This window comes from Stegodyphus dumicola, chromosome X1 (assembly GCF_044657685.1).
Source record: "Stegodyphus dumicola isolate Sdum_Otavi_A_Nest chromosome X1, ASM4465768v1".
Classification (NCBI taxonomy): domain Eukaryota; kingdom Metazoa; phylum Arthropoda; class Arachnida; order Araneae; family Eresidae; genus Stegodyphus; species Stegodyphus dumicola.
This window is the reverse complement of record NC_140780.1, coordinates 16,780,246-16,805,368: the sequence shown is the minus strand read 5'-3', so window position 1 is coordinate 16,805,368 and position 25,123 is coordinate 16,780,246. Positions and strand designations below refer to the sequence as shown.

The window sequence follows — 25,123 nt, the reverse complement described above, 5'->3', positions numbered from 1 at the left end:
CATCAGCGAGGAACCTGGGAGACAGACAATTGGGTGGAACTATTGATAAGTTGTTAACGGTTGGAGTTACTGATCTACGATTGGCTAATTCTTCAAAACTAGGAACGCACTCAACACGTGATATATGATAACACGAGTATTCAGCCAATCATCAGATGAATTAGTTGGTTCCGTTTTGTGTACTGGTTCTCCTGCTCTTGTTTCTGTAAAATCCGTAGTTTTTTCCATACTTTTCGTAGCTCGTAGTTTTTCATGAATTTCCGTAGAAACTACGGAGAATCCGTAGTAGTTGGAGTCTATGTATATTATTCAGTATTTAGATAAGCCTTAAGCACCTGCAAGAACTAGACGTAAATATATTAAACAACTAAACTAATACAATTCAGGCTTAATTGTCTCTGCAATAGAAGCAAGACAAAATTTAGCGGAACAACTTGTCTTTTATTGCCAATCTCATGAAACATACCCAATAGTGTATAGTAGATGCTATTAAGCCAGACTAAAATTATACTTTACTGATTCCAAGGAAGTTCAGTAAATATAGCAGATAGTGCTCTTCTTTAACCTTTTTGATTTGATCCAGCTTATTTTTTGTTGGCTGTTATTATTTGAACTTTCGATTATGTTTAAAAGAGTTTCTAATTTTGGAGCTGCAGCAGGATCTACAAAGTGAAAGCATGTTTCGATGTCCATTACACAAAAAGTGGAACTGCTGCAAAAAATGGATATAGGTATACCCATCTCAAAATTATGTAAAGAGTATGGCATTAGAAAGTCAACTGCATATGACATAACAGAAGAAGGAATTTATGCATTTTTTGTGGTCACCAACACCCCAATGGCCTCTGACATCATAACGATTAACAGGAAATTTATTCGCTATGCTAAAGGTGACGATCATGACAAAGTGATGATTGAATGGGTCAGACAGCATCACAGCAAGGATGTGCCATTAATGGGTTCAATGCTAATGGCTCGAGCTAAAATATTTCATGAAGAAATGAACTTAAAAACTGAGTGCATATATCTAAAAGGTTGGTTAACCAAATTTAAAAATTGCCATGGTATAAAGCAACTAAACATTTCATGTGAAAAAGCATCAGCTGATAACAATTATTTGCAGATGAATTCCTTGAACTCACTCATAGTGAAAAGTTATCTCCAGAAAAAATTTACACCGCTGATGAAACAGGTCTTTTCTGGCAATATGTACTCCAAAATAACTTGGCAACCTCTACAGAAAAGGATCCAACTGGCATCAAAGATTCCAAAGAGAGACTAACAGATTTAGCATGTGCAAATGATGCAGGAATGCACAAGTGTAAACTTTTCATAATCAGAAAAAAAAAAAAAAAAAAAAAAAAAAGCTGATCTCAAGCATTTAAAGGGTTAAAGAATTTCCCCATTACATATCGTGCAAATAAAACAGCAGGGATGGTGTACGGGTTAATGAACGACTGGTTTGAAAATTGTTTCATACCCAGGCTCGGCAACATTTGAATACCGTTGGTATGCATATAGTGATGGACTGTCGCCAATAGTGCGATAAACTGTATGAACTGAAAACCCTGAAAAAGAGTTAATTGTGTAACACACTTACTTTTCTTACTCCTTCAGGAAAGGACAGTCATATGACACTCTCTATAATATAACTCCCTTTTTTCAATGTATATATTTGGAATACTAACGAATTTTTTATCTATTTTCATGTATTAATAAAGAATGTCTTTTGTGATCTTACAATTTCCGTCTACACCTATTTTGGATTACAAGTTAATAAGGTATGATCTCGCTTGATGCTGCGCTGGATACAAGGTAAGAAGAATCATTTTGTTCTTTATCTTTATTAATTTGTTGTGAAATTTCGAGGCTATAAAATGTTTTACAACAGGTTTTTCCAATAACGCAAACATCGGTCTGATTGTAGACAACTGTATGGTTCATACTTCACTTAAAGTTTTAGTGAAAGATAATGGATCCATATTAGTCTTTCCTCCAAATTGTACGTCCATCATTTAGCCTAAGGATATTGAAAGAAAGCACGCACTGAAATGCAGATATAAAGTAGCATTTTTGAGGTCTATGTTAAATTTCTTGAATAGCTGTAAGATTATTCAAGAATTTAAAAATAATTTTAGCATAAAATCTGTCATGGGATGCATCGTATGTTTCAGATACTTTAAAAAATGCTTAGCATAATTTATGGCCACCTACCATATTTCATAGTGAGGATGACGAATATGATAGCCGTGAATTTGAAGGTGTTTGGATATCGCAAAACAAAGGTGAAATTTTCGAATTAATGCATGTTATAAAAAAATGCAGAGAAGTGGTAATAAATGAAGATGATGTAACTGAAGTTTTTCATTGCGATTTCAATGCTCCAATCATCAATCAATGGACGGTGAAATCTGTAGTACGGTTTTAGACCTACAAAAAACTGATACCGATAGTGAAGAAAATGACAGAGAGGTTATTGAAAAAACAAAAACAAAAACAAAAAAAAATTTGATTAACAAATTATTCATAATTCTTGAAACAGCAAATACAGGACCTTGAAGAATCACCCATGTGCTAGGCTAAAAATATAATACCAGTCTTATGAAGGCATGGATTCAGTGCATCGGGTTGGAACTGTATGGTGCCATGGTGATAGTTCACATCATTTTCTCTTGGCAATGTTTGAAACCTTTGGAATCCTCACTGCATCGAATATATAGTACATAGATCTGAAAGGTGAGCACATGCATCCCTTTATACTTTTTCTGCTATTCGTACTGAAATGCAGTAGCAGGACATTTTCCCCTGTAACAAATACCAGTTAGCTATTATTCACTAAATACCTTTGGGATACAGTAGAAAAAGACATGTAAGCCTGCAGTTCACAACCAGCATCCTTAAGCAATTTATGGGGGGTTGTAGAGGACGTTTGGCAAGCTATATGCTCTGGAACATTTCTGTCAATTTGTTGAATGGCAGCTGTTATCAAGGGCAAAGGAGCAGCAGCTCATTACAAATAAGGTATCCTTAATTCAATGGCACTTCAATGTACTGCATATATAGAGAGAAACACTGAAGAAATAAAAGAGCGCCTGTTTACAATAACAAACAGAGACACAATGCAGAGAACCAGCAAATCAATATCACTTTTGCATAAACGTAAATGTGCATTATTTGCTAAGCCATGCAAGAAGTTTATTAGAGATCATAATATTTATGATAAGCTCACATGAAAAACGGAGAAATGGGTGAATAAGGATGTCTTTCTGCAGATAACCATGTACAATATTACTTGTTTTTTCACATCAACAAAGCAAATCATATTAAAATACAGTTGATATGTAAAAGTAAATTAATTGACAAGAGATTAAAATAATGCAATATACCACTAAGCTCATGGAAAGGACTAAAAATACCTTGCTTAAACATCTAGGAACATACAGGGTAATAATACAATATATTTCTCCTTTTTCTCTTAAAAGAAATTTAAGTATATAATAAAAGAATTGAAATCAAAGTTCACGAATTACATGTTTCATACAAGATTAATGCAACAGAACACACAAATTTATTTCAATTCTATTTTAATATTTATATATTTAGTCATTTCAAGGAAAAAATTACATTTAATGATGTAATAAAATTTCCATCTAAGAATTTATTAAGCACACAATTACATGACTGCTGAAAACAGTGCCAAATGTTAACATTATCTTACAAAAGAAAAAACAGAAATCTTGTAACAGAAAAGTAACAAGATATATTACCTCTTGAATATATTGAAGTGATGGTATAAAAGGTCCTGATGGTGGATCCCCATCATCCAATAATGTTGTAACTGCCACAGGTACACTGGTAAAAAAAGGTTCAATACTTGCCGATGTCTCTTCTGCTCTATAAAGACGGGAGTGGTAGATTTTTGAGAAGTTTAAGTCGAGATCTCGTAAACGTTTACCTGTACAAGCAGCTTGATATTCTCCTGTAAATAAATTATGCAGTTCTTTTAGTCCCAAATACTCAGCTTCAGCAATGGTATTATAATAGTAAATTAATAAAAATAGAAATAATTACATGAAATGTTCACTTTTCTACAACAGATAATGCTAACACACATGTAATGTTGCTAACATACATATATAATGTGGCTTGAAACTGACAGAATTAATTTATTTGGAGATGAAGTGGGACTTCATCTCCAAATGAAAACTTTGATAATTTTTTCTTTTTTAAATTTAATGTTGCAGTACCATCTGCAACTGCTCTTTGCTTTAAAATTATTCATATATAATTATTCATATAAGCTCTTTAAAATTATTCATATATTTCATCTTAGTTCAGTTAAAACCTGTTGGGTAAAGGCGACCAAACGGTTTTTTTTTTTTTTCTTATTCGCATGCGTATTAATTATGATGGTGCAGTTGTCTCTTCTCCCGACACATCCGTCATTCGAGCATATAGAGATGGTGAGACGTTAATTGCTGTGTGATGGTCAATATGATTTCCTGTGTGATCTTTTTATTCATTATTCTTGTAAATAAAGTGTGCTGTCCTACGATGGCTTCTTTACTCTAAATATTGGCCTCTGAACAACAAACGGTAGCAGCTCCGTGGTTTTGTCAAGAAGAATTGGATATAAAATACTAAGTCGAAAGCGAAACTGTCTTAGTGGAAGCCAAAAATGGAGAAGAGAAAGGTTCCCGAATTAACTGGAGAGAACTATTTTATTTGGGCATTGAAAATTAAAGCTGCCTTATCACTGAAAAGACTTGACTCGGTAATTTCAACAGTAAAACCAGAAAACTTAGACGAGAAATATGAAAGATTGTGGAATGAGAAAAACGCTGACACCGTAGCATATATAAAACTTTCACTATCGGATCAACAGGCGCTTCAGTTCTCCACAGAAGAGAATGCAAAAATTCTTTGGGAAAAAAATAAAGTCAACATTAAGACTTCTTTTGGTTTCAGAATGTTACACCAGAGGTGATTTACCAGGCAGGTAAACATTCTAAAATATATTCAGAAGGTATTGGTACTGTTAAAGCAAAAGCTATAAATACAAAGAATTCTAGTTTTATTAATTTAACTATTAGTAATGTTAGTTATATTCCTGATTTAAGAAATAACTTATTGTCACTCAGGGCCTTAAGGGCCCTATCACTTCTATGGACGCGCGCGCTTACCAGGGACAATTCCGAGAAACGAGATTCTAGTAGCACGGCAGGCTTCCGAGAAATGTTTCGTCTAGCTAGGAGGAACCTGTCCCGGCTACAAGCAACATTTTAAAATTAATCCGAAAATGTTCCATCTGGAGGCCTGCTCCTCGAACGTTCAACCAATCAGACGAAAGTTCTGCTTCTGAAGGATCACGGGGAACTTTCAATATGGCGATGGCTCTCACTGTGAAGTGATGGACGGTGGAAATAGAGGCCGATTTAATTATTGCTGTTTTGTTGTAATACAACTGCCTGATTCATTTTTTAAATGTGTATATATATTCATTAAATATATAATCGTGGAAATTCCAGAGTTGACAGTATTTTACGACGTTCTTGCAGTTCGGATTTGTTTACAAATTGTTCGTCGCCAAAAGTTCGCCAAATTTGTCGGATTTCGTGCTGATCGTGTATTATCACTGTTATATAATAGAATTTTATTTCTTAAATTTAAGTTGAATAATTTTTTTAAATCCGTTTGTATATGCGCGGCTTTTCTCCTAATTACTTATCTTTTAAATTGTTAATTGCATAATCAGTGACACATTTTAAACAACGTAAAAGATGCATAAAAAAGAAAAGCATAGCTTATGTAATAATGAGAATACTTATTTAATTTGTCTATTATTTTCATGTTATTAATGAAATACTTTTTGGATTATAAATACATTTGAAACTATACTTTTATTGTAAATGCTACATATGGAAACATTGGAAATTTATGGATTTATTATTATTCATGATGAAAAATATTTGCATATACATTCATTAATATAAATCTTATTCATTACATTAATACAAATAAATATATATTAACAACTTTTAAATCATCGCTATCTCTCTATCTGTATGTAAATATATGACTTATTAGATGTGTATATATATATTTTTGTATGTATCAATACAAAAATGAACATTGCCAAGAAGTTTATTTGAAGTTGCTTTTAATTCAGATAACGATTATGTAATTGGCAGCAACTATACTTATCAGTTCTTTGCAAATTATTATGGGTATGAAATAATCAGTTGAAAAATAATTGATGAGTATTTGAGTACTAAAGAGTGTACACATTTTGTTATTGGGTTAATTCATAATTATATCATACGTATGATCTACGTAATAAAAACATGACTACTAAATAATAAGAAATGTAACAGCTGTGCATTTATAACATTTGATTACTTAAAACAGTGCACAACTGATTATCACTTTCATGTCTGTTTACATAATGAATTGCACTTTCCAATTAAGTGCACGGGCCTACTAGTGGCCGAAGCGTCGTTGAACACTGGTAGTTCTGTCTCAGGTTAGAATGCTGCGAATGGGGTGGCTACATGACGTTTCCTTGGTTTACCCCATTTGTAACTGTTATACGAGCCAGTTTTAAAAAATCTTCTACAAAGGGATCCCTCCTGTTGTTATCCCTCGAGGCTTTGTGTTAATCACACAAAACAAACTGAGTGTGCTTTGCTGTAATCTCAATAAACCAAACCATAAAACAAACTCATGATGTGAACACCTAATTTCTAGAGTTGGTATAATTAATGTGTTTTAGGTATATTACCAAGTTTCTATGGGACAGTAAACAACTCGCATATGTTTGATTGCCATGTATTCATATGCTTTATTTGATCTTCATTTTGCTGAATAGTATCTGCTGGGTGTGAGGAGGTAAATATCATCCATATAGATTTTTTGTTATAGAAGGTCTTTCTTTCTTTCTTTCTTTTTTTTTTTTTTTTTTTGTTGTTGTTTTTTTGTTTGTTTGAATGGACGGAACAGTAATTATGAGCCATAAAGTTAGTCAGAAAATGCTTTCACCAAGTCACAAATTTTCCAGTGAGCCATCAAATTTTCATTGAAATGCAGACAACAGAAAATACACATAAGCGATGTGTGATAAATAGACTTATCCAGCACATGTTTTTAAACTATTCTTAGTGTATACAGAATTTGGCTATTACTGATGTAATTGATTGCTATAACCAGAAGTGCGTTCATCTGTTACATGAAGTGCCAGAGTGGAGATCAAAGTGATTAACTTGATAGCAATCACCTTTCTATTATCTTCTATTACTAACAATAAAGTTTAAAACAAAAAGCGTGTGAGCGATACAAAGCGTGTGAGCGTGTGAGCTCAAAAAGCGTGTGAGCATTTTGTAAATTTAAAGCTAAGTATGAAAATTTAACTGGTAAAAGAATTAAACGTTTGAGAACAGACAATGGTTTAGAATTTGTAAATCAACAATTAGATAATTATCTTGCTAATTCAGGTATTTTTCATGAAAAAACAATTCCATATAACAGTGAGAATAATGGGAAAGCTGAACGGGCAAACAGAGTTCTTTTAGAAAGAGCTAGGACATTACTACATGAGAGTGAGCTTCCGGTAAAATTCTGGGCAGAAGCAATTAATTTTAGTACTCAAGTATCAAATTTAACACCCCAGAAAGGAAAAGAAAAAATTCCTTTAGAAATTTGGACTGGTAAAAAACCCAAATTGAACTATCTAAAAATGTTTGGATGTGCGGCACACTTTCACATTCCGAAAGTAATGCGAAACAAATTTGACATACCAGGGAAAAGAGGGATAATGTTAGGATATGCTAGAGAAAGAAAAGGATATCATATTTATGATATAGCAAGTAATAAAATAATTGAAGAATGATCAGTTAAATTTAACGAATCATTAAAAGGTAGTAATTATATGGGGAAAAATTAAACCTTAGAAACTTGGGATATTGAAGAATTGAAAGGAAGGGGAAACGAAGTAGATCAAAAACCACATCTCGAATTGGTTGTTACGGAAAACACTCAAGCAAGCGAATATGATGACTCATTGAATTTCGAAATCGCCGACATAAGCCGTTGTAGCGGGGGTGATGACAGGGGGAATAAAGTCCAAACATCTGATAGCTATGAAAAAAGTAATAAATATGGAAATGAAATACCATTAAGACGATCCGAGAGGCTCAAATCAAAACAACTAGCGTCAAATATAATCAGTAATGTTCCGAATGATTTTTCAGAAGCAAAACAAAGTGCTAATTGGTATGACTGGAAATCCGCAATGGAAAATGAATTAGATTCATTACATAAACACAAAGTGTGGGAAATAGTAGATAGGCCTAAAAAAACAAAATTTGTAAAAAGTAAGTGGGTGTATACTTTGAAGGAAAGAGACTCTGGGGAAGTAAAATAAAAAGCGCGATTAGTAGCGGCTGGGTTTAATCAAATAAAAAATAAGGATTTTAATAAATCATATTCACCAGTAGTTAACATTGAATGTTTTAGATTATTGCTTGCACTTTCAGCTAAATTAAACTTGACTGTTAAATTTTATGATGTAAAAACAGCATACTTATACAATGACTTAAACGAGGATGTGTATATGACTCCTCCACCTGGTTATGAAAAACTGATTGGAGAAGGAAAAGTATGTAAATTGAAGAAAAGTATTTATGGGTTGCCTCAATCGAGTAGAAATTGGTATATGAAAATAAAAACTGAATTAGAAAAACTTGGACTGGTACAGTTAGCATCTGATAATTGTATATTCATTTATAATGATACCAAAAACATTTTTATATTGTGTTTGTATGTTTAAGATTTAGCTGTATTCTGTAATAATAAAGGAATGCTTGAAAATATTGTTTCTAAAATTAAAAATGTATTTGAGTTACATGAAAATACTAATTCAAAATTTTTGGGGATGCAAATAGAAAAACTTGAAAATGGTATATGTTTGTCTCAAACAAAATATATTGAATCTTTATTGACTAAACACAATAAGGAAAATTGTAAAGCAGTAAAAATGGCAATCGTTAAAGGGGCAGATAAAGGTTTTTCATGTACCAATGATGCAATTTTGTACAGTCAAAAGTCGTTAATCCGGACTCGTCGGGACTTCGGCGACTCCGGATTATTGATCATCAGTTTAAATCTGGTAAGATAGCATGCAGAAATTACAAAATTAAAAATATGAAACCGTAATTTATGAAATAAAGAACAAATATGATCTAAAGGGTATCAAAATTTACAAAAAGAAAAAGCTTAATATTTATTTGTTTACTTTATTAAACATTTCTTTCAATGTAAGTTGCTTCGTTTCATGTGATAATACTTTCTTTTTAATTCTATTAAACAGACATAATTTCTTGTTTAGTTACAAAGCTCCGCTGTTCAAGTCCTATAATTGCTGTGTTGAGAATACCGACTAATTTGTCAATCGAAATGTTTTCGTTTTCAATAACCTCTGGGTCACTTTCTTCACTATCGGAAGCGAATTATAATGACGAGGAATTTGATTTAAATCATATCAAAGACGGAGTACATTGAGATGAAATACTACACTTAGTAATGAATTATAAGGCAAATAAAATAAAAACATTTGCCCTGAAGATAAGGATAGTGCTGACAGATCAACTTCCAATCCGCAGCGTGAAATTGATAAACAGATTTCGGATTTCAAAACATACTTTCGCTTTGTAGATACAAATTACATATTAGTAAATATATATCGGAAATTCTATTTGACATAATGGAAAGTTCAAGCTTACTTTTATGAAATTGCTCTAACAGTCTGCAAAAAATAATATGCCGGATCCAATTTGAAGATTAAGGAACAACGCTATCTGCCACATTAACTGAATTAGATAATTTTAGCTTTTAATTTACAGTCCGTTACACATTAAACTAGCATGCGCACAAACATATTCGCAGCCGTAAAGGTCTTACGCGCACTTGTAAACGCCTGTGCGCATGCGTGAACGCAACGCATGCACAGAAAGTTTGTAGCTTTGAGGTCCGGATTATGGGTGTCCGAATTAACGACTTTTGACTGTATCAGGAATTAATTGGGGAGCTTTTATATTTAGCGAATAGAACGCGTCCTGGTATATCATTTGTAACAACTTATTTGTCACAATTTAATCATGTACCAAAAAAAAAAAAAAAAAAAAAAAGGGCATTATCTTTTGGCTAAAAGGGTATTAAGGTATTTGAAAGGTACAAAAAATAAAAAACTTTTCTATAGCAATGATTTTGGAGTTTTAAATGCATATGCTGATGCTAGCTGGGGAAATGCAGAAAATGGTATGTCATTTTTTGGTGGTACTATTTTATTAGGTGATTCATTGATTTCTTGGAAATGTCGTAAGCAGAGAAGTATTAGTCTGTCTACTTGTGAAGCAGAATTATTTTCTATTTCTGAAATTTGTAAGGATATTATTTGAACTGTAAATTTATTATCAGAATTAAAATATAAACAATTTTTGAATGAAGCAGTGGTCTTGAATACAGACAGTCAAGCTGCCATCCAGTGGATCAACTGTGCCAGATCTACGAAATCCAGACACATGAACTTATGTTTCCATATAATGAAGGACTTAACAAAGGACAATGTCATTAAATTGGAATATTCACAAACCGATAACATGATTGCAGATTTTCTTACTAAGAGTGTCAGTGAAGAAAAATTAATGTATACATTGAAAATAATTTCCTTAATTTCTTAATGTAATGTGTTATATATTGTTTGTATTTCATTTTTGTATTGAAAAAATGTTGCTCGCAGGAGGGGTGTGTTGGGTAGAGGCGAGCAAATTTTTTTTTTTTTTTCCTCATGTGCATGTGTATTAATTATGATGGCGCAGTTGTCTCTTCTCCCGACACATTCGTCATTCGAGCGTATGGAGATGGTGAAACGTTAATTGCTGTGTAATGGTCAATATGATTTCCTGTGTGATCTTTTTATTCATTATTCGCGTAAATAAAGTCCTACGATGGCTTCTTTACTCTAAATATTGGCCTCTGAACAAAACCAGTTTACTTCTAAAAAAAAAAAAAAAAAAGAATTGAACTCATTATACTTGGGTTGCCAGATAAATTCATTTTTTTTTTTTTCAGGAGTTTTTAAAGTACCATAAGGTATTACAGTACAAAGTCCGAAATCCAGACGTCCATTATCCGGACCTCAAAGCCACAAACATTATTATTATTTTTTTAATTAATGCTTTACACATGTTCATTTGATTTTTCCTTCCACAATAAAACATGTGGAGATTTTCATTTAAAAATTCTGATTCTTAATTTCACTTAGGCATTAAATAAAATACTGCATTATAGAAAAACAATCACGTAAGCATAAATTTCCGAGATTAATAATTTGGCTCCGTAGCTGAGTGGCATACATCTCAAACAGAAACATTCACTTATTTTATACCCCCGACGTTTACCTGGCTAGATTATATTTTGCTTTCATCACCGTATGCTCATCAATATATGACAGCTTCAGCTGTGATGTCTAAACTTTTTTATATTAGTAACTGAATAACAAGAGTATGGCAACCTTTTATGCTAACATTACGCTTGGTGATGAATATAGATTTTTAAATGTTCTAAGAAATGTTGACAAGAAAAAATTCAAAAAACAAATTTCTTTTTGTATGCTAAAAATAGATTTTGTTAATGAAACTCATAGGCCAATAAGAATAACTGATATGTTATTCACCATAAACCCACAAGTGGCGGCAGAATATGTCGTCACCGGACGGCAGAATTTAGGGAAGATGAAATTTTTGGAATTTGGGGAAGCTCCGAGCATCAAAATTAAGGGATAAGAAGTTTTTATGATTTAGAGAAAGCACTGTGATCCAAAGTCTAGGCACGGTGAAAAATTTAGAACTTAGGAAACCGCTTTGTAGCAGAATTTAGGACCCGTACAAACTGCACCAGGCGGTATCAAGTGCCGGCCTTAACTATATGTGGGAGTTTATTTATTCAGGACTCAGATTAGTTTGAAGCATGTGCAAGAAATAAACGTAGGTATTGTTATATTTTGTTATTTGTCAAATAACTATACAGTCAAAAGTCCGTAATCCAGACTCTTCTGGACTTCGGCAATTCCAGATTATCGATTTTTCTGGATTATAGATCATCAGTTTAAATCTGGTAAGATGGCATGCAGAAATTATAAAATTAAAAATATGAAACCGTAATTTATGAAATAAAGAAGTATTTATGATCTAAACAATATCAAAATTTACAAAGGAAAAACTTAATATTTGTTTACTTTTTATTAAACATTTCTTTCAATGTAAGTTGTTTAAGTTGCTTCGCTTTTTATGTGATAATACATTCTCTTTAATTCTATAAACAAACATAATTTCTTGTTCATTTACAAAGTTCCGCTGTTCAAGTCCTACAATTGCTGTGTCGAGAACACCAACTAATTTCTCAATCGAAATTTTTTCGTTTTCAATAACCTCTGTCACTTTCTTCGCTATCAGAAGCGAATTATAATGACAAGGACTTTGATTTAAATCATATCAAAGACGGAGTACATCGAGATGAAATACTACATTTAGTAAGGAATTATAAGTCAAATAAAATAAAAACATCTGCCCTGAAGATAAGGATAGTGCTGACAGATCAACTTCCAATTCATTGCGCGCCACTGCGTTAAAGATAAACAAAGTTTAGATACACAAACGTTAAAGTTTGGATAAACAAAGGATATGCCTTTATCCATTTTTTGCAGAAATTCCACTTTTTGCTTAATGGGCTTCGAAACATACTTTCCCTTTGTAGATCCTTTACATATTAGTAAATATATATCAGAACTTCTATTTGACATAATCGAAAGTTCAAGCTTACTTTTATAAAATTTCTCTAACAGTCTGCAAAAGATAATAAGCCGAATCCAATTCGAAGATTAAGGAACATTGCAATCTGCAACATTAACTGAATTAGATAATTTTAGCTTATCTTATACCGTCCGTTATACATTAAACGCGCATTCGTAAACATATTTTGCGCACGCGCGTATTTGCAGCCGTAAAGGTCAACACGACGCATGCACAGAAAGTTTGTAGCTTTGAGGTCCGAATTAACGACTTTTGACTGTATTTATTGTTGAAGTGGCAACGCAATATTTGTATGATGTAACCGTTGCTCAGCAACATAAGAAATTGTTTTGAGATTAGTATTCTTAATTTTGACCAGCTAGTAGATGTATGAAAATTTTGCTACTTAAGAAACGTATACAAATTTATCTCCGTAAACTAAAAATAAAATTTATGTTTTACTAAGTTGTTTATCTGTTTTGTCAATTACTGCAAAATACATTACAGTCTTATTAAATTGGAGGTTCTGCCGAGATACTGGAAATTAGGAGTGCAATTATCAATTTCGATGGTGCTGGTCTCCTAATTCCAGGAAGTTGCTGAAATTTTGAGAACATGTTTGCAAGTATCAGTTGTCGAATTTGTTCATTTCAAGGAGAAATGGATGTCAGAAGTCTGCCGTATTTAAGCCAGATTTTGGAGCGGATCATTGAACGGTTATCTTCTGTGCTTCTATAACTTGCGTCCGAGCAAAGAATTGTCAGGACAGGATATTGCTGATCTCCGAGGATAAGATTAACTTTTGGTTTAATAAAAAAAGTGTTTATTGAATTTAAGTATTTCATTTCAGAATTATATTTAAATAGTGTAATTTTTTGTGTGAAATAACTGATACTAAAAAAAGCAGGAGTAATTTATAATTGATATTTGTGGTAAAGAAGTATTTAAAAAAAATTATTATTTAGTCTTTACTGTTATTTCTTTTAAATTTCTTTGTTGATAATTGATATATGTAAGCCATCCCGGCATTTAAAAAAAAAAAAAAATTAATTAAAAAAAAATAAAAGAACTGCTAGCTGAGTTTTTTAATTTGTTGCCAAACAGGCACATGGAAAATAAGTAGTAATGTCAAACTGACGTAGTATGATTTGATTATACTGCAGAACTAGCAAAAGTCTTTTCTTAGTTCTCGCCATCCAGGCATGTGGTAGATAGTAATGTCATCACGACATATTACAGATTATATATTCTAAAAGTTGTACAGTCAAAAGTCGTTAATCCGGACGCCCATAATCTGGAATGATCTATAATCCGGACCTCAAAGCTACGAACTTTCTGCATGTACGCATGTGCATATGCGTTTATGCATGCGTGTTTAATGTATAACGGACAGTATAAACTAAGCTAAAATTATCTAATTCAGTTAATGTTGCAGATTGCATTGTTCCTTAATCTTCGAATTGGATCTGGCTTATTATTTTTTGCAGACTGTTAGAGCAATTTTATAAAAGTAAATTGAACTTTCGATTATGTCAAATAGAATTTCCGATGCTCGAGCTGCCAAAGGATCTACAAAGCGAAAGCATGTTTCAATGTCCATAAAAAAAAAAAAAAAAAAAAAAAAAAAAAAAAAAAAAGTGGAATTGCTGCAAAAAATGGATAAAGGCTCCTTTGTTTCTCTAACCATTCCGAAATCTGTTTATCAATTTCCCGCTGCTCTGCGGGGGAAGGGAACGTCGCGGTGCACAATGAACTGGAAGTTGATCTGATAGCACTATCCTTATCTTCAGGGCAGATGTTTTTATTTTATTCGGCTTATAATTTATTACTAAATGTAGTATTTCATCTCAATGTACTCTGTCTTTGATATGATTTAAATCAAATTCATTATAAATATCACGAATACACATCAAATAGTTTTCTGGTTGCAATTTTCTAATTTCGACTATGCATAATGTATGCTTTACGCATGCGCGCGTTGAAAGAAATATTTAATAAAATAAACAAATAAATATTAAGCTTTTTTTTTTTGTAAATTTTGATACCCTTTGTTGGAAAATATAACTTGTTGTAAACCTTTTACTGCATCATCTCTCCTCTTTGAAATGTTTATTAGGCTTAGTTCTTATTTTAATGTAATATAGTAGTTACTTCTACTTCTTTTTCCTTACTGCCACTGTTTTGCGTTGAGAACAGACTGTTTCAACCTAATTGAGATGCAAAAATGAAACGTGATGTTACGTCATCTGGAAAGCCGATTCGTGCCGATAGCTGATTGGTTGCCGTGAGATGACGTCATGCCTACTTCTGCTATAAGTATCTCGCGTCGCTCTGGCTGAGTCCCCCTTCTAGTTCCTGCTTTCCTGGCACTTGGGTGTGCGGTTTCCAGCCCCTTCAGAAGGATGCGTGCAGTCCGGTGAATAAGTTCCTTGGTTCCTGTATACAAGATGATTGTTCCAGAATAAGTTCCTTGGTTCCTGTATACAAGATGATTGTTCAAGAATAAGTTCCTTGGTTCCTGTATACAAGATGATTGTTCAAGAATAAGTTCCTTGGTTCCAGAGGCTACCATGTGAGTGACTGCCATGGGCGGCATCCACGTTCTTCATGAAGGTGGCATTTAAAATATGTTAATGGCGATTCCTCGTGTTCAACTAATGTAAACGGAGTTAGGCCGGTTTTAAGTGCTTTTCAAGAACTTGATTTAAATTTCAGGTGTTTTCTTGACCATTGATCATGGACTTATTGAATGTGTAGCCAATTTCATTTGAGGCCGCATAATTACTGTTTAGGACATTTTGTTTGTATTGAATGCCAGTGTTTTTGGAGACCAGGTAAAAATATTATTTGATAAATGATGGTTATATTATATTTTTCCTAAGACTCTGATATTGTTTAAATTTATTTTCTGTGTTTTTATTCTTTATTATATTGTTAATAAATTGGTTAAGTTTGAAACCTTTTTATTGTCTTCAATGTCTGCACAACATATTATCTCAGGGAGCTTTTATTGCTACTATTGCTAAATGTTTAATTTTATAAACTTTGCTTTAGCATCATTTTGGTTATGGGCCACAGCCCCCGAGTTATTTTTAGTGCAGACTTTTGAAGTTTAAAGTTAATTTAGGACTTAAGAGATGGGGGGGGGCGGTTTCTGTTAAAATTCAAATATGGCTACTGTTAATGTTATGCATAAGATTGCTAAACTTGAGGCATGTAATTTACTTTACATGGTCCAAAGATATAAAGTTTGTTTTAAATGAAAAAAATGTGTGGCTTTTGGTCAAGGGTATTGAAAAATGTCCTGATTTAAATGATGTTAAGAGTATTACAAAAGAAATTATTGCCAACTATCAAAATAGAAGTCGATTGGCATTATCTTTAATTTATATGAATGTAAGCCCTGAATATAGGAGCTTGATAAGTGAAATTGATGAACTGGTAGTGGCATGGAATACGCTTGCCAAATACTTTCAGCCAGATTATCGATCAAGACATATGTCCCTGTTTTCAGAGTTCTTAAATTGTAAAATTAAGCCAAATGAATGTATTAGTTTCTTTTCTTCTAGATTAAAACACGTAACTGAACAGTTAGTTAGCTGATATTAATCAGGCTGTAAGAGATGTATATATATGTTTCCAGTTTCTTAGGTTCCTTCCAGATAAATTTGATCAAGTAGTTCAGAATGTTTTGAGGTGGCCAGATGAAAAGTTCATTTTTAAAAATGTTGAACTTGAAATACTAGCAGAGGAAACGTGTCTTGGTTTAAGAGAGATAGATAGGGAAAATTCCAATAAGACTATAGAAGTCCAAAGTACTAACTGTGAACACAAATTTAAGCAGATTAAAGGGCTCAAGTGTTATAAATGTGGCCGTCCAGGTCATATTCAAAAATACTGTAGAATGAAAGGTAATTTTTCCAGATCACCCTCACCTGCCTCTTCTGTTTCCTCAGCTGTATCTAGTAGTAATAAAGCATCTCCTAAGTGTAAAAATAAACCCAAGTTGAGTAAAGGTAAAAATAATTCCCATGCTGTGTCCCATTTTATAGCTCAAGCTAATGTTAACAATTTGGAGGAAAATGATGATAATTGGATTTTTGATACTGCTGCATCTGATCATTTTTGTAAAAATCGTGAATTGTTCGATACTTTTTCTCCTGTGAAAAATGAGAATATGCTAGTAGCTATTGATGGGGTAACTTTTCCAATTCATGGGAAGGGTACTGTTAAAATGAAATTTGGGAATACAGTTATTTTGCTTAAGGATGTTTTATACTCATCTGAACTGAGACGAAATTTAATATCTGGACCTAGGGTGGATATCAATGGAGCAAGATTTTATGGTAAAAATGGGCAAATTAAAGTTACTGATGATGAAAATGAAACTTTGTACAAAGCTAAGTTGATAGGAAGTAACTATCATGTATTCCCGAAAATAGTGAAAAAGGGGGGCAAATCTGTAAAATTTGAGGCATCCACAGTTCAGCATAACAATAGTGAATTATGGCATGGTCAGTTTGGTCATATAAATTATGGTGCTATTGTCAGGACTAGTAAGAGACATTCAGTTCGAGGTCTTCCTGTGTTAAAGCACTCACCTAATTTGTTTTGTGAACACTGCCAAATCAATAAGCAAAGACGAATTTCCTATAGACACTTACAAGGTATTCAAGTAAAGAGGCCGCTTGAAAGGGTTTTTTCTGATGTATGGGGACCTATTAACATTCCAGGTAGGAATAGTGAACGTTATTTCGTTTCCTTTATTGACGAATATTCTCGTTATGTGGTAGTGTACCCCATTGTGGAGAAAAGTCAGGTGTTTGAAGTATTTGAAAGGCATATAGCACGTGCGGAAAGATCTTTGAACCTTAAGTTGAAATACTTTAGGACTGACAATGGGCGAGAATATGATAATGATCAATTCAGGTCATATTGTAATAAAAATGGTGTAGAGCACAAATTTACAGATGTATATACTCCAGAACAGAATGGAGTTTGTGAGAGATTTAATCAAACAGCTCTCAACAATGTACGTGCAATCTTACATGATAGTGGAATGAGTTCTGAATTTTGGTCAGATGCAGTAATGTATTTTGCATATTCATTTAATAGAATTTGTCATAAGGGCCAAGATAGAACCCCATTCAAATTGTACACTAAGCGGAAACCATCAGTACGTCACCTTAAGGCATTTGGAACAATTGCCTATGTGGGAATTCCAAAGGCTAAAAGAAATTCTAAGCTTGATCCAAAGGCAATGAAGGGCCAATTGATTGGGTACAGTGTACGAACGAAAGGGTACAAGATTTGGTTAGAAAATGAGCAAAAGGTAGTAGAAACCCTAAATGCTACTTTTAAAGAGTCAATTGGAATGCAGAAAAGTGGCAGTGGAGCTGCACTGGGCAACCTTCCTGATTTGGAATCTGAAGAAAGGATAGAGTTCCAATCTACTGATACTCCAGTTGGCTATTTTCCTGAAATAGAGGAAAGAACCGATACCAATGTACCTTCTTCTACAATTGGCACTGACACTCAATCTACATTGAGACAAGTAACTTGGCTTCGTAAACCTGTTCCAAGGCCAGACGGCACTCGTACGGATGTGTATTATTTTGAGAGGGGGTCTAATCAAAGACTACGATCACCAAATGATGTAGAAAGGTATTGCACTGAACATAATATTCAGTATGATCCTACCTTGTTTGATTTCAAGGGAAGCAATACTTATAGTGGTGAAATCGACCCAACTGGTTACTCCTTCAACGTCATATACCCGAGATAGCTGACTAGAGGTTTCAATTTCAAACACTTATAACCAGGCAATGAAATCCACAGAAAAGCTTAAATGGATAGAGGCAATGGAAGAGGAAATGGCCAACATGCGAAAGCATAACGTATGGCATCTTGTTCCACTTCCTAAAGACAAGACTCCACTAGGTTGCAGGTGGATTTTCAACATTAAACGTGACGAATTTGGAAACATTGTTCGTTTTAAAGCTCGTTTAGTGGCTCAGGGTTATAGGCAAATTAAATACGATACCTATGATGAAACCTACTCTTCTGTAGTTAACTTTTCAGTAAGAAGGCTCTTTTTCTCACTTTTAGTTGCACACCTTGGATGGGCAAATATACAATGTGACGTAAAAAGTGCCTATCTCTACGCTCTTTATCAGAGGAAATTTATATGTCCCAACCTCAGGGTTTTGTAGAGCGAGATAAAGAAACTTGTGTGTCGTTTAGATAGAGCCTTGTATGGTTTGCATCAGAGTGGGCGATTATGGTACTACGAGTTGGATAGAACACTATGTAACCTAGAGTTTATCAAGTTTGAGTGGTGTAATTGTGTCTATCGTTTTAAAGATTTTGTCATTCTGTTGGTTTATGTTGATGATATCGTTATGTTTGGAAAAAGTGAAGTTCAGGCCAAAAGAATATTAAAAGTCCTGAATTCACATTTTGATTTGAAAATTTTAGGTAAAACAAGAAAGCTTTTGGGTGTGGAATTTGAATATGAGAACAATAGTGTTTTAATTCATCAGCAATTATATATAGAAGACATAGTTGATCGATTTAAATATTTTAAAATACAAATTACTTCCCTTCCAATAGTAAAAGGTGTGAAATACTCAAAGTCTCAAAGTCCCAGTACACGAGAAGAAACGACTGAAATGATGAACTATCCTTATAGAAATGTTTTGGGATGTCTCTCGTTTCTTTGCAATCGCACTCTTCCGGATATAGCTTATGCTGTTAATATATTTTCTCAGTTCCAAAGCAATCCTGGTAAGTTTCACTGGGAAGGATTACTTAAACTTTTAGGATACGTTTCCAATACCAGACAGCATACACTTAAACTGGTATGCAAGGAACTAAAGCTCAATATATATTCAGATTCGGATTTTGCTTCAAGCAAGGATGATATGGTGTCTATTGGTGGACAAATAGCTTTGTTGGGAGAATCACCTGTATCTTGGCGTACATTTAAAGAAAGGGGAGTGAGTTTGTCTACTATGGAGGCTGAATTTATCTCCATGACTGAATCAGCAAAAGAATTAGTTTGGTTTAGAAATATTTTAGATGAATGCATTCAGTTTAAGATTGCAAGTAACTATGTTTCGAAGCCAATTTTGTTTGCTGATAACATGGCTGCTATATGTTTTACAAAATCACCAATTGAAAACTCAAGGACTAAACATATAGATGTGAAACTATTTTTCATTCGTGATCTATTGAACAGGGAAATTTTTGATTTAAAATATGTTCCAAGTATAGATAATCTGGCTGATCCCATGACAAAACCACTGACTAAGCATAACCTGATAAGATTTTGTGGAACAATTTTCTTATGAAATTTGTTTTTGTGTGTATTTAAATTAAGAGTTTTGTTTATTTGAAAATAATGTTCTAAGTCATATTATGATGGATATTAGGTTAATGTAAAACTGTACAGTGTAGAATGTTGTATGAGTGACCAGGGCCCTGGGTAAAAGTATTGAGTGTGTGATCATATATATGTCTTTGTATTGTTTTGTAACATGTTGGACTTTCTTGTTATGGTAAATTTTTTTAATAATGGAATAAGATGTTCCCAAAGGAAAATTTTTCTTGAAAATTCCTGAATTGAATGAAATTGTGATATTTATTTATTCTTGTTTTGAATTTTGTAAAGATACTGGCATTTAGTTTTTATTTCAGGTCGGAAATGATGATGTGGGGGGCATTTGTTGGAAAATATAACTTATTGTAAACCTTTTACAGCATCATCTCTCCTCCTTGAAATGTTTATTAGAATGTTTATTATTTATATTATATTGAAATGTTTATTACTATCGGAAGCGAATTATAATGACGAGGAACTTGTTTTAAATCATATCAAAGACGGAGCATATCGAGATGAAATACTACATTTGGTAAGGAATTATAAGCCAAATAAAATAAAAACATCTGCACTGAAGATAAGGATAGTGCTGACAGATCAACTTCCAATTCAATGCGCACTGCGGCGTTCCCCCCGCCGAGCAGCACGAAATTGATAAACAGATTTCGGATTTCGAAACGTACTTTCGCTTTAGATCCTTTACATATTAACAAATATATATCGGAAATTCTATTCGATATAATCGAAAGTTTAAGCTTACTTTTATAAAATTGCTCTAACAGTCTGCAAAAAATAATAAGCCGGATCCAATTCGAAGATTAAGGAACAACACAATCTGCAACATTAACTGAATTAGATAATTTTAGCTTAGCTTACACCGTCCGTTATACATTAAACGCGCATGCGTAAACGTATTATGAGCATGCGCACAAGCATATTCGCAGCCATAAAGGTCTTACGCGCGCACGTATACGCCTATGTGCATGCGTCGCGCAGAAAGTTTGTAGCTTTGAGGTCCGGATTATGGGTGTCCAAATTAACGACTTTTGACTGTGTTACACATTGTAGTCGGGATACGTAAAATTACGTTTTTTGCTAACTGTGCGTAGAGGGCGGATAACGTACTAATACATTTTTTATGGACTGGTGATAGAATGTGGGAAACGTAGCTAAGATGAGTTACTATATGTGTGTATATTTGTTATGCCGTTTATTTATACATAGGTATAAACATTCCCCCCAATAGATTAGGTACAGGTATAAACATTCCCATAATACACACAGGTATAAACATTCCCACAATACACACAGGTATAAACATTCACACAATAGATTAGGTATGGGACGGTAAGGTGATAAATAATAGCAATAAATGGGCTCATCACAACACATTATACCTGCAAATTTATGAATTTTGAGTCATTTTATATTTTTAGTGAATTCGGGTAGTTATCAGTGTTTAGACGTCTCCTTAGGAAGAATGGTATTTTCCACATTGCAAACCTATATTATTTTCAAAAATCACGATTTTTTTTCATGTTATTTTGTATTTTTTATAATTATCTTGAGTTGAATTTGTTATCGAACTCTTTCAATAACTGTTATTCCTGTGAAAGTGGAATTCGCAAGGATATTTCAAAAATTCGCCCGCACCCGCCGCAAAGCGCTCGATAACAATGTGTTAATAGACTAGCAGGTACATAAAAATGAATATTTTTGACATTCGATCCTCTTTGCTTTGGGGAAAGGTTCAAATCAGCTAGAAGGTGCTAAAGATGTCTATAATGTGTATAGAGAAAGTTCTGCTATTGTGAGACTTGCACTGAAATGATTTTAATGCTTATGATAGGGCAATTTGATCATGTACGCTGTTCGCATTCAGGCTAATTTGTTGAGCTAAGTGAAGATGTTTAAAAACAGGACATCAATATCCTGAATGACAGAAGTAAGACAAAATTAGCAGAAAAGCATGTTTTTATGCTAATCTCATGATATAACGCCAATACTGTATAATGGATGTTCGATAAGCTTTATGACAATAGCTGCAAATTAGAAGGTTTTCAGACATCACAAACAAAAGAGAAATTTTTCCAATTAATGGAATTTGTGGTGAAGTAATATTTGAAGATGATATAACATGATTTTTCACAGCGATGTTCCAGTCATCAATCAACTAAAGAATGGTGAAATCTGTAGTGCGATTGTAAAGCCATAATTCTAAATACGGGAATTACAGGACTTGAACAATGGAACTTTGTAAATGAACAAGAAACTACATCTGTCATTAGATTTAAAGATAATTTACTAGCCTAAAAAACAAAACAATTTACTTTGTAAGAAATGTTCAAGAAGGTAAACAAATAAATACAGAGCATTTTTTTTTTTTTCTTTATTGGTATAACTTGATTCCGTCAAGGTCATAAATGCTTCGTTATTTCAGAAACCACAAACATACTTTTAATTTCATAATTTATCATGCCATCTTGATAGATAGTCTTAAATTGATGACCTAATATCCAGAAAATTTTTTAATTCGAAATCCTCAAAGTCCCAAAGAGTCTGGATCTCAGACTTTCCATTGTAGAAGCAAAGACTGAATTAGGCAATCTAGCTGAACTGGCTTGGCCAGCGAAATAGCATGCTTCAACAACATTGCAGCATTTACACTCATATCACAAGTTTGATGAAAGTTGTTACTCACAAGCTCTGTTGGGAATATCTACTGAACCCACACTACCGTTCTGGTCTACTGCTTTCGGACTATGACCTTTTGCAGTCTAATTGTCTGACATACATTTTATTCAACAAAAATGCATCTGCGAAAGTGTGGCTTGATGGTTCTTTGTATCAACACAGCATGATACTTGTTTTAAGGCACTGCTATGTTACTAGAAGAGGTGATAAGAACTGAGCAGTGAAGGACAATACACTGCTGACCGATTCTTTAACATTATCATTAAAAATAATGATTAAATAAATCATGGATAAAATGAACAGTTATCTGGCAACACAATATTTAATGAATCAAGAAATAAATTATACAAATAATATGCATAATTTATTAGATAAATAATACAGTCAAAAGTCGTTAATTCGGACACCCATAATCCGGACCTCAAAGCTACAAACTTTCGACGCATGCGCAGAACTTTATGGCGCAGACTTTTACGGCTGCGAATATGCGTGTGCGCATGCGCGTAATACGTTTACGCTTGCGCGTTTAATGTATAATGGACGGTATAAGCTAAGCTAAAACTATCTAATTCAGTTAATCCGGGTTATTATTTTTTGCAGATCTGGCTTTAGAGCAATGATGAATGTTGTCACTCACTGTAATGAGGATTTCTGGTACAGTCAAAAGTCGTTAATCCGGACCTCAAAACTACAAACTTTCTGTGCATGCGTCAAAGCAAAATACGTTCACGCATGCACATAGGCGTTTGCGTGTGCGCAAAATATGTTTACGAATGTGCATTTAATGTATAACGGACGGTATAAGCTAAGCTAAAATTATCTAATTCAGTTAATGTTGCAGATTGCGTTGTTCCTTAATCTTCGAATTGGATCCGGCTTATTACTTTTTGTAGACTGTTAGAGCACTTTTATAACAGTAAGCTTGAACTTTCGATTATGTCAAATAGAATTTCTGATATATATTTACTAACAAGTAAAGGATCTACAAAGCGAAAGTATGTCTCGAAGTGCATTAAACAAAAAGTGGATTTGTTTATCTAACCATTCCGAAATCTGTTTATCAATTTCACGCTGTTCTGCGTGGGGTGGGGGACGTCGCGGCACGCAATGAACTGGAAGTTGATCTGTCAGCACTATCCTCATCTTCAGAGCAGATGTTTTTATTTTATTTGACTTATAATTCCTTACTAAATGTAGTATTTCATCTCGATGTACTCCGTCTTTGATATGATTTAAATCAAATTCCTCGTCATTACAATTCGTTTCTTCGATTGACAAATTAGTCGGTATTCTTGACACAGCAATTATAGGACTTGAACAGCGGAACTTTGTAACTGAACAAGAAATTATGTCTGTTTATAGAATTAAAGAGAAAGTATTATCACATAAAACGAAGCAACTCAAACAACTTACATTGAAAGAAATGTTTAATAAAGTAAACAAATAAGTATTAATCTTTTTTTTTTTTTTTTTTGTAAATTTTGATACCCATTAGATCATAATTGTCCTTTATTTCATAAATTAAGGTTTCATATTTTTAATTTTATAATTTCTGCATGCCATCTTGCCAGATTTAAACTGATGATCTATAATCCGGAATCGCCGAAGTCCCGACGAGTACGGATTAAAGACTTTTGACTGTAGTTTGTATAGTTAATATTAAATGTGTTTAATAATAAAAGTAAGTTTAAACATTCAAGATGAAATTTTAAAAACTTTGTTGACATACCTAAATTTACAGCAAATTTCTACACTTAATAAAAGTTTTAAATGAAACAGTTTTAATACTGTTACATGTTACCTTAACTTCAGAAATGCATAGCCAAAGAAAATATCCGATGTAAGTAAACAGTTACAGTAGTTACTTGATGATTTATTTAGAATCCTTTTTCAACACCCAATAAAATTTTAAGAGATAGAAGCATTGAAATTTTGGAGCATATTTAAATGCAAATTGCAAAATGTTTAGCAAATATTTTTCCTTTTCCAAGAGTTACCCTTTTTCTTTTTTCTCTGCCTCACTTTCTCTTTTTAAATTTTTAGAGAGACAAATCATGCTTAATATGAAGATATCACAAAAGATATTTAACAGATAACGTCAGCTACTTTTTATAGAAACACGGTTTTGCACAATCCAAAGCACTTTCCTATTTATAAAGAAAGAAAAATAATTTATAGGAAGGCAGTTTAGTGTTCAACTACTAAA

At 33.2% G+C, this 25,123-nt stretch overlaps 1 protein-coding gene across 2 annotated transcripts in view; it reads right to left on the bottom strand.

Annotated features, from left to right (window-relative positions):
- The window catches only part of LOC146993096 (serine/threonine-protein phosphatase Pgam5, mitochondrial-like), a 76,905-nt gene that overhangs the window by 20,896 nt on the left and 30,886 nt on the right, over positions 1-25,123 (bottom strand). For both annotated transcript variants that reach the window (XM_085806976.1, XM_085806977.1), the window contains one exon: positions 3,768-3,979. In XM_085806976.1, coding sequence (XP_085663102.1) covers positions 3,768-3,979 — 212 coding nt within the window. The remainder of the gene's footprint in view (positions 1-3,767; positions 3,980-25,123) is intronic.